The 13,438-nt window shown below is 42.1% G+C and overlaps 2 protein-coding genes across 4 annotated transcripts; one reads left to right on the top strand and one right to left on the bottom strand.

The window, feature by feature from the left end:
- Positions 1 to 216: 216 nt before the first annotated feature.
- Positions 217 to 8,294, bottom strand: mgrn1b (mahogunin, ring finger 1b). 3 transcript variants are annotated; one of them, XM_021625291.2, is made up of 16 exons: positions 6,850 to 7,216; positions 6,456 to 6,574; positions 6,129 to 6,217; positions 5,664 to 5,810; positions 4,922 to 5,039; positions 4,755 to 4,821; positions 4,522 to 4,565; positions 4,332 to 4,379; positions 4,038 to 4,106; positions 3,680 to 3,839; positions 3,323 to 3,432; positions 2,917 to 3,131; positions 2,045 to 2,202; positions 1,753 to 1,863; positions 1,072 to 1,117; positions 217 to 826 (listed from the first exon to the last, which is right to left on the bottom strand). In XM_021625291.2, the coding sequence occupies exons 1-15, from the start codon at positions 6,935 to 6,937 to the stop codon at positions 1,077 to 1,079; spliced, it is 1,584 nt and encodes a 527-aa protein (XP_021480966.1). In that variant the 5' UTR covers positions 6,938 to 7,216; the 3' UTR covers positions 217 to 826; positions 1,072 to 1,076. The 3 variants fall into 3 exon arrangements, with proteins under 3 accessions (XP_021480966.1, XP_036794225.1, XP_021480965.1); XM_036938330.1 differs by lacking the exons at positions 1,072 to 1,117; positions 6,850 to 7,216 and adding an exon at positions 8,261 to 8,294; XM_021625290.2 differs by lacking the exon at positions 1,072 to 1,117.
- On the top strand, positions 7,292 to 13,157 carry LOC110538459 (UBA-like domain-containing protein 1). The gene is made up of 3 exons (XM_021625292.2): positions 7,292 to 7,563; positions 7,915 to 7,974; positions 11,638 to 13,157. Exons 1-3 carry the CDS (start codon positions 7,456 to 7,458, stop codon positions 11,932 to 11,934), a joined length of 465 nt encoding a protein of 154 aa, XP_021480967.1. The 5' UTR covers positions 7,292 to 7,455; the 3' UTR covers positions 11,935 to 13,157.
- The last annotated feature ends 281 nt before the right edge of the window (positions 13,158 to 13,438 follow it).

Here is a 13,438-nt window from a genome sequence, read left to right as displayed (position 1 = left end):
GCAAGGAGGCCTACAACCTAACTCAGTTACACCAGCTCTGTCAGGAGGAATGGGCCAAAATTCACCCAACTTATTGTGGGAAGCTTGTGGAAGGCTACCCAAAACGTTTGAGTTAAACAATTTAAACAACTTCTGACCCACTGGGAATGTGATGAAAGAAATAAAAGCTGAAATAAATCACTCTCTACTATTATTCTGACATTTCACATTCTTAAATAAAGTGGTGATCCTAACTGACCTAGGACAGGGAATTTTACTAGAATTAAATGACAGGAACTGTGAAAAAATGTGTTTAAATGTATTTGGCCAAGGTGTATGTAAACTTCCGACTTCAACTGAATGTAAAGCAATCTAATTAAGGACTTGTTGTTTTTTAGTTAAGGTATAGTATGGTTTTAGTAAATCCTTGCAGTGACCACCACAAACACATTTTGAATCAATGCCAGTTATGGCATGAATCGATGACTAAAGTAGGAAAGTGGTCTTCTACAAGGCCCAAGGGGACTGGATCATGGGGGAGGGATGGGCTTGGGAGGAGACCATGGCTATGTCCCAATTATTCATCCTTTAGGCTAAATGTGCACTTTCACACTCCCCGTCATGGATTTAAAAGCATTGGATTGGTGTAATTATTGACTGGAGGGAGTTTCCACCATTGTCAAATACATGCGAGAAAGTGAATTGGGACTCAGCCAGAGAGGGAGAACCATTGGGCCCAGAGGTTAGGGGTCAAGTTGCTCATCCTCCATGTGAAGGCTGCTGGGGGGGCACAGGAGGGGCTGGCTGGAGCAGTTGGTACTCTGACTCTTCAGGCTCTCTGATGACCCTGTGGACACAAGGAGCATGATCCAATTAAACAAGAGGATCTCTTACACCCGTGAAATAAATCTAAACAGTTGCATACTTATCAATACAAACTTTCTGTCTATTTGCATGATAAACAGAGTTACAACCTGCAGCAGATTATTAACCAACTGTCCTGAATCGGACAGATTGCGAGGGATCGGTTTCTCTGAAGCAACGTGACAGAAAAGCAGATAGGTAAAGACAGGACAGAGAAGTCCTACATACCACATTTATTCCTCCATACCAATAGAGCAGGCATCAGGACCTAGAGCTGGCCATAGCAAGGTCAGGTAAAGGGACAGGGCAGGGAGTAAGGAAACAGAGAAGAACAAACAGCACACAGGTTAGATGCAAAGCTGGGGGACTGAAAGCCTGGGAGAATAAAGAGAAACATAGCTAAAAGGTGTTATACGTGCAATCAAAAATGTATGTTTACAATTGGTTTGAGCCTTAAAGACATGCTCTGGTACTTTGGCAACTAGTAAGTATTTTTTTAAACCTCCCTTTTTTTATGTGTTAATGTGTAGTTCATGCATAATCTATGAGCAGAACTAGCCAAGAAATCCCTATTTTCTGGAAGCTGTGCAGTGCCACTTTCCCTCCATTTACTCCCATGTGGGCCAGCCCTCTAGCAATTAAAGTTTCAGCCAATGATCTTCAGCCTGCCAAGGGAGCGACAGCTAGCAACACGCACACAGTAGAGCGAGAGAGAGACATGGTGCACATGTGACATAGTACGCAATTTTCTGGGGTCACTTTTGGCTCCTGGGCACTACTTTCAGAACTACTGGCTAAAAAGTATATAAAAGAACCAGAGAATATCTTTAATATCCAGACAAACATACACAATCATGCACACGCGCACAGATACGCACGGGCCTGGGCCTTGTGTTATTATTAGCTTACCTGGCAGAGACAGGTCCCCTGGCGGGTCACTCTCTGTTTTGGTCAGGCTGCTGTGTTCACTGCTGTAGTCCTGAAGGATCTCTCTCTCTCCTCCAGAGTGCAGCCTGTCCTCTGTACCACCCATGACAGGAGGGAGAGACAAGGTCACAACATGCAAAAAGACCTAAATGTCCTTACACGGGTTTGCAATGTACCCTGGTAGGTAATTCAAGTCATTATTTGGAGGGGTCACGTACCCAAACATGTAGACTGGACCGCTAACTACGTGCATTCAGAGCATGACAGAACTCACCATCATCTGGGGAGATGGACTCCAGTACATCCTCGGCTGCAGTGGCCTCGGTGGGAGCAGGGCTGCTGGAGAGCAGTGTGTGAGGCTGGGCGTCCGACATCTCAGACAGCTTCTCCTCATCCTCCTCCTGGATAGGTGATGAGGGCGACCTCAGGGTGCTGAGGGGGTCAAAAACTTACAATGAGGCGACATTGGTAAACAAAAAAACATTTACAACCGACGTGAAGCTTTATAATATACAGACTGCACTCTGTACTGTTGTCCTAGTAATTTTATTTTCTGCAGGTTGGTAAGGCACAGCAATGTCAACTGGATAGATTGCCAAGGACATGCCGTCTAATCAGTTTGTAGCATGGTGCTGGATACAGGAGAAGACCTCTAGCAGCAGCTCATCACAACCTAAGGTGACTATCTTTTTCAGACACTGGGGCAGCTGTTACACAAACTGATGAGCAATCAATCCAGAGCAGTTAATCTTTCAGGGCTATTAACTCAATACTAAAACTAAATAATTCAAAATTGCATATGCTCCAAGTTAGAGGCTGTTCAAACCAAATGGTAATGTAATGGTGTGAAAAATTACAGTAGAAGGCAGCTGGACTGTAGACAGCAGCATTGGAACACTTTAGCCCTCTTCAGTTTCTCCCCCTTCTTCCTAAAGTGTGCATTGGTTCACCCTACGTCAAAAGATTTCAAAGCTTTGGATTGGTTTAAATATTCGCTGGAGGGAGGTTCCACCATCTTCCCTTACACCTGTCCATTCTTTTTAAATCCATGAGGGGGAGTGTAGTGTACACTTCAGGGAGATGGTTCATCTCAGATGGAGGAGAAAGTGATCTGGGCTTGTTACTACCCTTGTGTCCCAGGATTACCTGTCAGGTGACTTGCTGACTTTGCCCTTCTGCAGGCCCCCGTCACCGGAGTGTTCTGGGGAGCCCAGCGGCCGGCCCTCCCCTACCAGGCTCCCAGAGAAGTTAATATCATCGTAGAGGGGGGCGGGGGGGATGGAGGGGGACACAGAGTGCAGGCCGTTCAGGGCCTCCAGCAGAGAGATGGGCTCAAAGCCTGGGGGAACCGAGTCTGAGCTCTGGAGAGACGCACACGCAGAAAGACTGCTCATATCTTCACTAGTCATTCACAGTCATTTATTAAAGGCTTTGTAATTGCATAGTGATGGAGTTGAGTTTTGTTAAATACAAGTAGAATAAGAAACCATCCTTGACACCAATGATGCCATGTGTGTATTAACAACAAATGCCTGGGTCGTGTGCGCCGTACCGAGTGCTCATCATGGTCCATGGTCTGAGCCAGTACAGGGCTGAAAGACACAGGGGACAGCGGCCCAGGCTTCTTCCTCACAGCTCTGATCTGCAGCAAGGCTCGGAAGGCTGGGGAGAGAGAGACCAAACACTGGTTACAATACACACTGTCAAATGGGACTGCATCTTCACTAAAATGTCAACTTCACAGCATTTTCCTTAAATCAGCTCAGTCCCCACAGGGCATTCATCTCTACGTCTATTAGGCGTCTCTCTCGCTGAGTTCTGAAACATGGCAGCCGGGCAGGTCTATTTCCTATTAGCGAAGGCATCCCATTTGGAAGCCTATTGGAAACAAACCAGCGTCGCTCCTTACGCAGTCTGCAGATAGGACAGTTGTTGGCCTGGTAACGCAGGGTGTCAGCACAGGAGTTGCAGAGACACAGGTGTCTGCAGGGCAGGATGATGGTGTCTCGGAGGTCTGACAGACAAACAACACACTCATTGCTGTTGTCACTGTTCTCATCCTCCGACGGCTGCAGAGAACCAAAAAAACATTTGTTAGAGTGATGAACATGTAGAAAGAAATAGACTAACCAACGGTCTGAAAACCTACAGCATAATGAGCCACATTCCTGGTTTACATTTCTGAAAGAGCCTTTGTAAATTCATGTTAAATAAATCTACTGTATGCATCTACAAAAGGTGTTCCTGGTGAGTTCTAGAATAACAACCTTGGTCTCTTGGTTGTTTTTGTTTTCAATTCCATAGATCTCCTGCAGCAGGTAGCTCACACGATCCACCTATAACAGAGAGCACACATGGTAGCAACACGTGGCCAAGGACAGAGAACGATGGGAGGAACACATTGTAGCCTTATGTCCCATAGGAGATAAAGAGGAAGTAAGCACACATGCTAACAAATGTATGTGTTGTAAATGAGCAATTTCTTGTTATTCATGCATTTTGTATTTTGAATAATCTACTAATATAATAGAGAAGACATGGATTAACTTGTGTTAACTTACAATTTGCTTCTGCTTCAGAGGCTTGACGGAGAAACTGCCATCCACATGCTTGAAAGGATGAAATTGTGTTTACTTCACATATTTCATAATGTGTGAAAACAGAACTTCATGACATCAGACGCGGGATGCAAATTTGAGTCAAATTCAAACACTGTCCTCTTCTACTGAATCATCACAATGAGTTACTTACTCTCTCAAAGGCTGCCAGCAGCACATGTGCATGTCCAAAGCAATCTGGAAAAGGACAAACACTCATTTATAAGGGATCACTGTAGTCTGTGAATACAGAATGTCTCATCTAGCACCTGCTATTGTGGTACAGTGGAGAAACAGTTGCCAACTAAGTTTGTTATTAGGTCAGCCTTGAGATGATATATGGAGCGAAGAACATTAACATCAGCGTCAACCATTTGGACCACCTACCATCCCCTTCATCCACCACAGCTTGGATCACCATGGGGAAAACACCCCGGTCCAGGTCAAAGTTCAGCTGTAAAGATAAAATAAATGGTGACAACAGATGAGTTTATCAACTGTCAGCTGGTGACATCACACAACAGGATTAAGTGCTGCTGCCCAGATATACTCACATCCTCCTCCTTCCAGTCGGTGAAATCGATTTTGAAAGAAGGCAGGGAGAAATGTTGGCTCACACCCCTCTTATAGTGTACAGTCTCAGAAACCAGGGCTGGGCCCTTTGGGTTGTACCTACACAGAACAGAAACAGTGAAGTCAATATCTTATCAATACAAAACTATCAAAGTTAATTTAGTATAGCGGAAATATAAGATGTTCTTTTTCAGATCTCTTGTTGAAAGCTCTTTCTTCGACCACAAATAATGAAAAACAGCATTAGGCCTAACTCAAATCCATTTCTGAAATTTCCCTCTTAAATTTGTCAATGGAAAATCTCAATAAAAAACATGCAAAAAAGCTGAAAAACACATCCATCCACTCACATAATGACCTCAGCATAAACTATTATATTAATTCCCTCTTCAGACGACATGCGTATCCATGGAGACAGGTGGTTGCTAAGGACCCATTGTATCTCTCCCAGTACATTGGCCACTACCATAAGATGTTCTTATACAATGCGTCTTTAAAGTGAATAAATCAATTTCACTGCACATCTTCAGAAACGGATAAAAGGCATGGATTTAATTTCAAATGAGAAATGTAAAACGCTGGATTGTATCTAGTTATATATTTGGGAGCAAGAGACAGTGGAAGAAAATATGTATTTCTAATTACTGAATGACTTAAATAGCATATTGATGCTAAGCATCGTCTAAGTAAATGAAAAGGTTTCTGAATCAGACTCTTACATACATTGCCATCCCATTGGTGAATTCCTCAAAAGCTTGGCAATAAAGGGTGATAGCCACACGAGCATCAGCATCAAATGTGAACTCCACACCATACAGAACCTTTGGCTTCCCTCCTTCCTCTACTGGAGCATCAGTGTCATCTTTGTACCTAGTAGTCAAGCAGAAAAAACAAAACAGTAGCTTTCTCAAGTGGCCATTTTCAAAATGACATAACTTTGAAAATGAAGCTATGAGTAAGTTAACAACAACAACAAAAAATCACTCATGCACCACACTTATGAAAGCATGTCAATATCAAACCAAAGGTAGACCTAAACAAGTACAGTGAATAGATGTTAAGCTAAGCTCAATCAGCCAGGATTCTTGACCCTGAATCACTTGACAATGAAAACCACTAAGAAAAATAAATGAGGAAAGGTTAGTCTGAAGACTACTCGCTGTAGAATATGGTGGTGTTTTTCCTCACCTGACCAAGCGCAGGGAGTCCTTTCTGATATTGACCAGACTTCTCAGGGTCTTCACAGGCTCATGGGGTGCCGGGGTCACGTACGGAAACTAAGCAAAGGTGAGACACGACAACTAGTCTAAGAAAAGAACAGCCCAATGCAGATAAACTTCAAATGCTTTAGCCTAATCAATAGCATGGGGGATGTGAATCAAGGACTACTCCTGAACTTCCACTTCAACTAATATGCTGTACATGTTACTTATCTGTCAGCAACTTGCAAAATGAAAAACTTAACAACATAGATAAGAACCTTTGCCAATGTATAGCGCACTTGTTTGTCCTTACTTGTACAGGCCTATTTCCAAGGAAGTTCAGATCCATGTTTTCTCCAAATAGGTAACCCTCTGGATGGGGAGTGTCAAATTTCTCCCCTCCCATGAAAAAATGGCTGGCAAAGTAATTCCCTTAAAAGAAAATAGAAGTATGTGACTGGATTAGAACCAGGATAAAATCAGGATGGAAGGCCTATCTTTAATCAGGACAAGATCAGTGTACCGATGCACAACTCTGCCTCATCAAATAAACATCTCACCAGGACTGAATATCATACAATTAACCATTTATAGCGTTCACGTGTAACGTTAGGCCTATAATGTTGGGAGCTGATGATATCAGTTTAGCTAACGTTAGCTATAGCTCGAGTTTTAGGGTTTCAAACCAAATTAATAGCTATATTTACCCGATTTCGGTGGAAATCTGTATGCAGAATTCGCCTGGATATCAATATCCTCAACGCCAGCAATTCTCCGACTAAGAATCGACCCCATCTTTCCTTGTTGTTGCTAGCTAGCTAATTAGCTACAGCATTAGCTAACTACTAACCCCAACGCTAGTGTATTTATCGTCCAAGGGACCGTTTTGTAACAAGTTTTAGACTTTCTTCGGTATTACACAGCGATTTATATATTCAACTGTGTACCTGTCAAGAATAACGATAGAACCAAGGATAACTTGGTGTCCGCTAAAGAAAATAAACACAAGTTTCTAGCCAAAAGCCTTCTGATGTGTGATACGTCAAACTACATGGTGTTAGGGACTTGTAGTTCTTTCTGTCACCGACCTACTGATCGCCCCTCCCCATCGCTCTGATTTGCGCTCTCGTGCTGCCGATCAAAGGGGCGCTCAGGACATTGAACGTAGTTCAGACAGTAAATATTTGGGTTTTCACTGCGGACTGTGCTGTCTCCATGGTCGATGAGAGGAAAGGGTAGTGCAAGGGAGAATAACCTCAAGGACCGAGCACCAACCCAAGGGGAAAGGTTTAGAATAGCCCGCTTCTGCAAATATGGATGATCTAAAGCACCAAGTTATGATAAATCAGTTCGTCCTGACTGCTGGATGCGCGGCAGACCAAGCGAAACAGCTTCTACAAGCGGCACATTGGCAATTCGAGGTATGGGAACCTTTTCTTGACAATGGTCTGAGTTTGATGCATGGAATATAGATCAGTTACAGAGATCAGTCTGTGTCTGTTTCTCGGAGTCATTAATTAAATACATCTAATTAATACAGTAATGCCAATCATTTGTAAAATAATCTGGTTATCTTTACAACACCCCAGTAGGGTAATGCTATTATGCAATGAAAATGTAGCTAACTATGGTATTCAGCAGCCTAATGGCACAATGTAACATTTTCATAGGAGATAGTATAATATCGATTTAGGTTGTATCTGTCTGCAATTGGCAATATGTGCAATGCACACTGGACTGGTGCTCACTGACATATATTTTATTTTCAATAGACTGCATTAAGTGCCTTTTTTCAAGAAACCAATATTCCATACAGTCACCATCATCAAATGGTAAGTATAGAAAACCTACAGTATTATTGATAACAATGAATGATTGATGTATTATTATTATTATTATTACATTATGATGATGATTATTGCAACATCTATGATTATATTTATATTCATGCCCTTGTCGTCCATGTCCGCCATGTTGTACTGAAACACAAGCCTGACAAAAATAAACACACGTTGGCCACGTTGTTCATAGTGCCTTGTCATGTACTGTAGCATATTACTTACTGTGCTATTTCACATGAACGGTGACATGATAGGCTACTATGTTTCTAATACTTACAGTCGTTAAATGAAGTCATGTGACTTATGGATGATCTGTACTGCTACTATTCTTTTTCTTGAATTGAAGCCTTGAAAATGTGTCTTGTGGGGGAGGGTGGTTCCAGCAGAAGTGAACATTGTTTTAGTAAAAAAAAAAAAAAAAAAGGTTATAAAATAAAATGATTTAAGTGCTACAGCACTTATGATGCTGTACATACTATACAAAACATACATACGCTGTCTTTTAATTAAAAATTATTACTGAAAATTAATGGCAGTGTTAAAATCTTGACACATGTATAACAGGACATTAGCACAGTTTAATCTAGACCATTTGTCATATAGATTGTCAATTTGGCCGATAGATTTCCTCCTTTCAAAACAACATCTGGCTACATGAGCAATAAGATATCAGTTTATTTAAGTCTAGAACCTTACCTCTCATAACCTACCACTGGGTCTGCCATTTCCCAGTGATCTCATTCGGCTTCTATTTTCATTTTCAAACTGATGAAAATAAACAGGATGTGGGCAGACATTAGATTAGATAAGAAGCAGTGACATCGGCAATACATCTGGCGTGGTTTGTTTACATTAGGGGTTGGCTGTCAGGCCTGGCATAAGGTTAAGTTTAGCCCCTTTCATTGACAAATGGTTGTCAGATTAACTACGGTACAGTATGTGCCCACTGTGTCCTTAAACAGACCAGTGCAGAAAGGCCAGGCGTAGGAGAGGCCCAATGCACATGTAACATGATGTGGAGGCATTTCAAGCTGGGGAGTGAGGTTACGAAACTAACTCTGTTACATCCAAGGCTATTAAAAGTAATGTTTTTGAAAGTGCTGTAGGTTATTGTTGCTGTTGTCAGTAGGGGTTGTATTGCTATGAAGAGCACTGTGACTTTGTTTTAAAATGACACTTCTGTCACTTGAACAAGTTGACATGACAAACCAGCATCTGTATATTAATCTATCCCTGGCTGTTTAATAAAACACAAGGGACTGTGTTTGGTTAATTATTGACTCACTCTATGGTTGCTCATTGACCGGTTTGTGTTGGAGGTTGGTGAGATTGATTTGTTGATACAGAAAACAGTCATGTAAACTGTGTATCACGTGACGCGTGATGTTTGAATTTCCTTTCTTTGATCTCGTTGGACAGTTGACCACATACATGGAGACAGACAACGTGTGGGGTGACTGTGAGTTAGTGAAACAGCTCTGAAAAAGATTGCAGCCTCACGAAAGACAGATTACCCATAATGCCCTCAACAATTTTATCTTGTAGATCACACAATGGAGGTCAGTGTTGAAACTCAACGTGCTTATGGGATGTTACATCCACAGATGATTACATCCCTCATGATTAAAATGCACATAGGGGTTTTTAACTACAGGAGGCTAATAAGGCATAGGCTGGTGGCAATATTGTAGATGTGTGGCTTATCACAATGTCCCAGTCAATGTCTAGGATGCCAGGAAGTCTGTGGCAGTCATGAATCGAGTCAGTTAAAGAGTCTTCATAACATCGTCCAAAAGACACAGCTTTTGTAAACTGTACTACTACCCTTGTTATTACTATTTGGGATGGCTATTAGACGTTTAGTGTCTACATTTAGATGTGCTCTGATGCTTGTTTACAAGCCCTTTGAACAATGACAGAGTAGACTGCCTGTTGTACAATAGCACATTGTGTTTTAATATGGACAATGCTGGTTGGCAGGATGCAGGGCTTTAGTACAGGGTACAGTTTGCCATTGTTTATTCTGAGGCACAAATATGGCAAACTGACAATAAACAATAGGAAAAGGGATGAGAAAGACCACACTCTCTAAAACAAGCTCTCATGTACTGTTTCCCTGGCTGCAGCTGCTATTACAGGATCCATCCCTATCAAACAGGACTGTTTCTATAGCAACTTTGCAGCTCCAGATGAGAAAATGCACGGTCGGTCTCCTGTGTGTTTATGTGTACAGAGCCAGCTGATCTGACTGAGTAGCTGCCACACACTGAGGCCCACACCCTGTGTGTCCACATAGCCAACCCCCTCAACACCTTTCTCCCTATACACTGCTGACCTCTCAATGTAAAGCAGTGAAACTCCCACACAGGCCAGGCTGTCTTGTTATTGTGATCAAATAACGGAAGTACTTTTGTATTATACGTGTTTTTCAGCTGTGCAGTTTTAACCGTTTTGTAAACCGATACAGTATTTTTTTTAAAGTTCAAAATCATATCTTAGGTCATGGTTTTGTTGCCGCCATGTGTGTCAATTAACAGGAAGTCTGTTATGATCACTTGCAATTTATTGCAGTGTTATTGACTGAAGCAAATGTAGGCTACCAGTGATCTGCAGAAGGACATTTCTGAAGCAGCCAGCCTTATGCTGGTATGGCTGCTGCTGACCCGTTTTTTGTACAAAGACATGCTTGTCCTGAACTGAGCAATGCACACACCAGCTTCACTGTGCATCATAAGTGATTACGTTCAATAAAGGCATGTCTCGTTCCTATCGAAGCAGGTCAACGCTAATGCCTGTGGGAAATCCAATGTTTGTTCATTCATTCACTCATTCATTCGTACCGCACCATAGAAACCTTAGAAATCCATGTGGATGGGATACTCCACTAATGTTCTTATCAAGTAATAAGGATTTCTTTATTACCCTGTGGTGATCTTTTTTCTTCTGGTACATATTTCAGCTCTCATTAACAAAATGTAGTTAAATTGTCTGACAATACTCCTAAAGAAATATGTTTACCCCAGTCCAAACTTATTCTGAAGGCAAGCATGTGCCTTGGGGGGAGGGGGAGGGGGGTTGTCTGTTTCCTCTAGTTCCACTACATATCACATGACTGTTTTGAGATATTGCATAATCTATTATGTGGTGGATATCCTGTCCACACAATGAGAAAAGACATTCTGGTAGCCTTCAGATGGTTGGGGTGAATCCTAACACGGGTTGCTTTGACCTTTTATGTCCCGGAAGGTACGATTCCTTTGGACCCTCTTAGGTTCTTACTCATGGAATGGTGTTTGTTTTGGCTGACTGGTAATGTGTTTGGCAGTCACAGAGCAGTCTCCTGAGGCCTGCGCTCTGTAGTGTCAGCTGAGAGGGCAGACTCAGGGCAGGATGTAGAATTTGGTGGAAAGACAAAGGGTCAGTCTGAGGAAGTTGGGCTTCGAAGGGAAAATATTTTTCCTTTTTCACTTCCACAACTATTATGATGTAGGCACTTCTAAGGACCAGTTGAGGGAGGACATAAGTGTCAAGATGGCAAATCAAACCAAGCATGTCAATTAGGACTGGAGACAATGCGCCAGTAATTACAAAAGTCAGTAGTGAAAAATGCAATCATAAATGCGTACAGATTTATGTTCTCTCCTTTCTCCACAGATGCACACTCCAGCCAACACACCAGCAACACCTCCCAACTTCCCAGACGCACTGGCCATGTTCTCCCGCCTCAAGGCCTCAGAGAGCTTCTACGGCAGCAGTCCCATAGCCTCCATGGCGACCTCTCCTCCTCAGGTCAACTGGGCCATGGGCCCTTCTGCTCCAGGTCAGACCCAGCAGGGCCTGTGGACTTCTGGGCAGCTGCCCTCTCAGGTGCCTCCCCGTGGGTGGCCCCAAGCCGTCACTCAGCAGGCATCCAGTGAACAGGCCAGCGTCACCATGGAGGCAGAGAGATGAGAGCACTGCAGGGGCCTCGCGATAACAAGAGGAACCAATATTGGGCAGTCCTCTTTGAGTTGTCTGTAAGGGAAAGCAGAAAACCAAGCGATGTTGTGGACATGCACTGAGGACAGAAAGGAGGAATTATGAGCATACAGCTGATGAACATTCACATGACGCCACATTGTAAAATCTGCAGACAATTTTAGCTAGGCATACGTTTCATTTTTTTCCATTGATCTGAAACCAGAGACAAAGGTGGACTTGTATAACTAGTGCCGAAGAAGGATCTTCTTGTTGTACACACCGATGTGTATGACAGTGTCATCATCTTTCCTTTGTCTTTCTGGAGTGGTGTCAATGGACTGGATGCCTTTGATACTGGGGGTGCACTGCATAAATAACATCATTCTTCTTGATTTTTTAACCAGTGTAAGTGTGTGAATATCATGTGTTCTAGTATTCTAATGTGCTTAGAAACCAACTTGGATCTGCTTTTTCAAACATTGGGTAATGACATTGACTGTCCCACTCACACAATCAAGGAACACCAGCTATCCAACTATGTTTAATAAGCAACTTTACAAACTGCTCCTCTTTATGTCTTATGTCTGCATTGAATGCTAAAGGATGTTATACTTCAATCATTGTTCAGTGTTTTTTGTATGATTTTGTTTTCAGCAACTAGTGTCAGAGGATAAGTGAGATAAAGGTTTCTGTCAGAGTGAGACATCTTGCTTGATATTCCAGCTTTGCACCATCTCTAAGTAGCACACAGATAGTTTTTGATACAGTGTTGTCGTTGCTTAAGATGGAAATCAGCATATTAGGGGAAAATAATAAAGAGGGAAAATATATTTACAAAAATATATAGATTTAAAAAATAAAAATAAGAAAAAAAACCAGCATATTTGGTGATGCTGTCTCAGGAACTCTCGGCTCAAAAATGTTTCGTCTAGGCACCTGATCATCTTTTTTATTTTGTACAATGGAATGAAAATTGCAATTGAAAGGAACTGATAAATTCAGGGAAGGCCCCATCCAAACGTTTTATGTTCTACGATCTGTTAATCTGATAATCACACTGTAGTTTTGCTTTGCACATCGGTTGCGTGAACACACGCCTGTTCCTCAATGTTTTCCATGAGACAGCTACCACAACAATTTTGTGGATTACCAGACAATTAACTTAATTATTTTGTGTTTCTGAATAAATATTGTATGTATTACACTGCATTAGATCTTGGAGTCTGACTCTATGTATCAAATGGACATGGGGCTCTAATGGAACTATAACCCACAACACCCTGTGTTCTTTTAGTATTTTCCAGATGGCAGTTTATTTCTCAGCGGATGTTGAATCCAGTGAGTTGGTATGATGCAATCTTCAGTCACACACATCACATCAAGGAGAGATACACTGTTTAAAAAACAGGGGAAATGTGAAATGGTCTAAACAGATGAATGTTTGGCCTTCTCTCTCCATCCTTGGATTGATGAAAAACCTCATTGCAGACTGAGG

The sequence above is a fragment of the Oncorhynchus mykiss genome, chromosome 12, assembly GCF_013265735.2.
Source record: "Oncorhynchus mykiss isolate Arlee chromosome 12, USDA_OmykA_1.1, whole genome shotgun sequence".
Lineage (NCBI taxonomy): Eukaryota > Metazoa > Chordata > Actinopteri > Salmoniformes > Salmonidae > Oncorhynchus > Oncorhynchus mykiss.
This window is presented reverse-complemented; position numbering and strand designations above follow the sequence as displayed.

Coding starts and splice junctions, on each gene's coding strand:
- mgrn1b (XM_021625290.2), bottom strand. CDS start 6,937: ATGGGGTCGATTCTTAGTCGGAGAATTGCTGGCGTTGAGGATATTGAT. Junction 4,566..4,754: donor TGTGGTGGATGAAGGGGATG/GTAGGTGGTCCA, acceptor GTCCTTTTCCAG/ATTGCTTTGGACATGCACAT. Junction 3,132..3,322: donor TGGACCATGATGAGCACTCG/GTACGGCGCACA, acceptor GCGTCTCTCCAG/AGCTCAGACTCGGTTCCCCC.
- LOC110538459 (XM_021625292.2), top strand. CDS start 7,456: ATGGATGATCTAAAGCACCAAGTTATGATAAATCAGTTCGTCCTGACT. Junction 7,564..7,914: donor CGGCACATTGGCAATTCGAG/GTATGGGAACCT, acceptor TATTTTCAATAG/ACTGCATTAAGTGCCTTTTT. Junction 7,975..11,637: donor ACAGTCACCATCATCAAATG/GTAAGTATAGAA, acceptor CTTTCTCCACAG/ATGCACACTCCAGCCAACAC.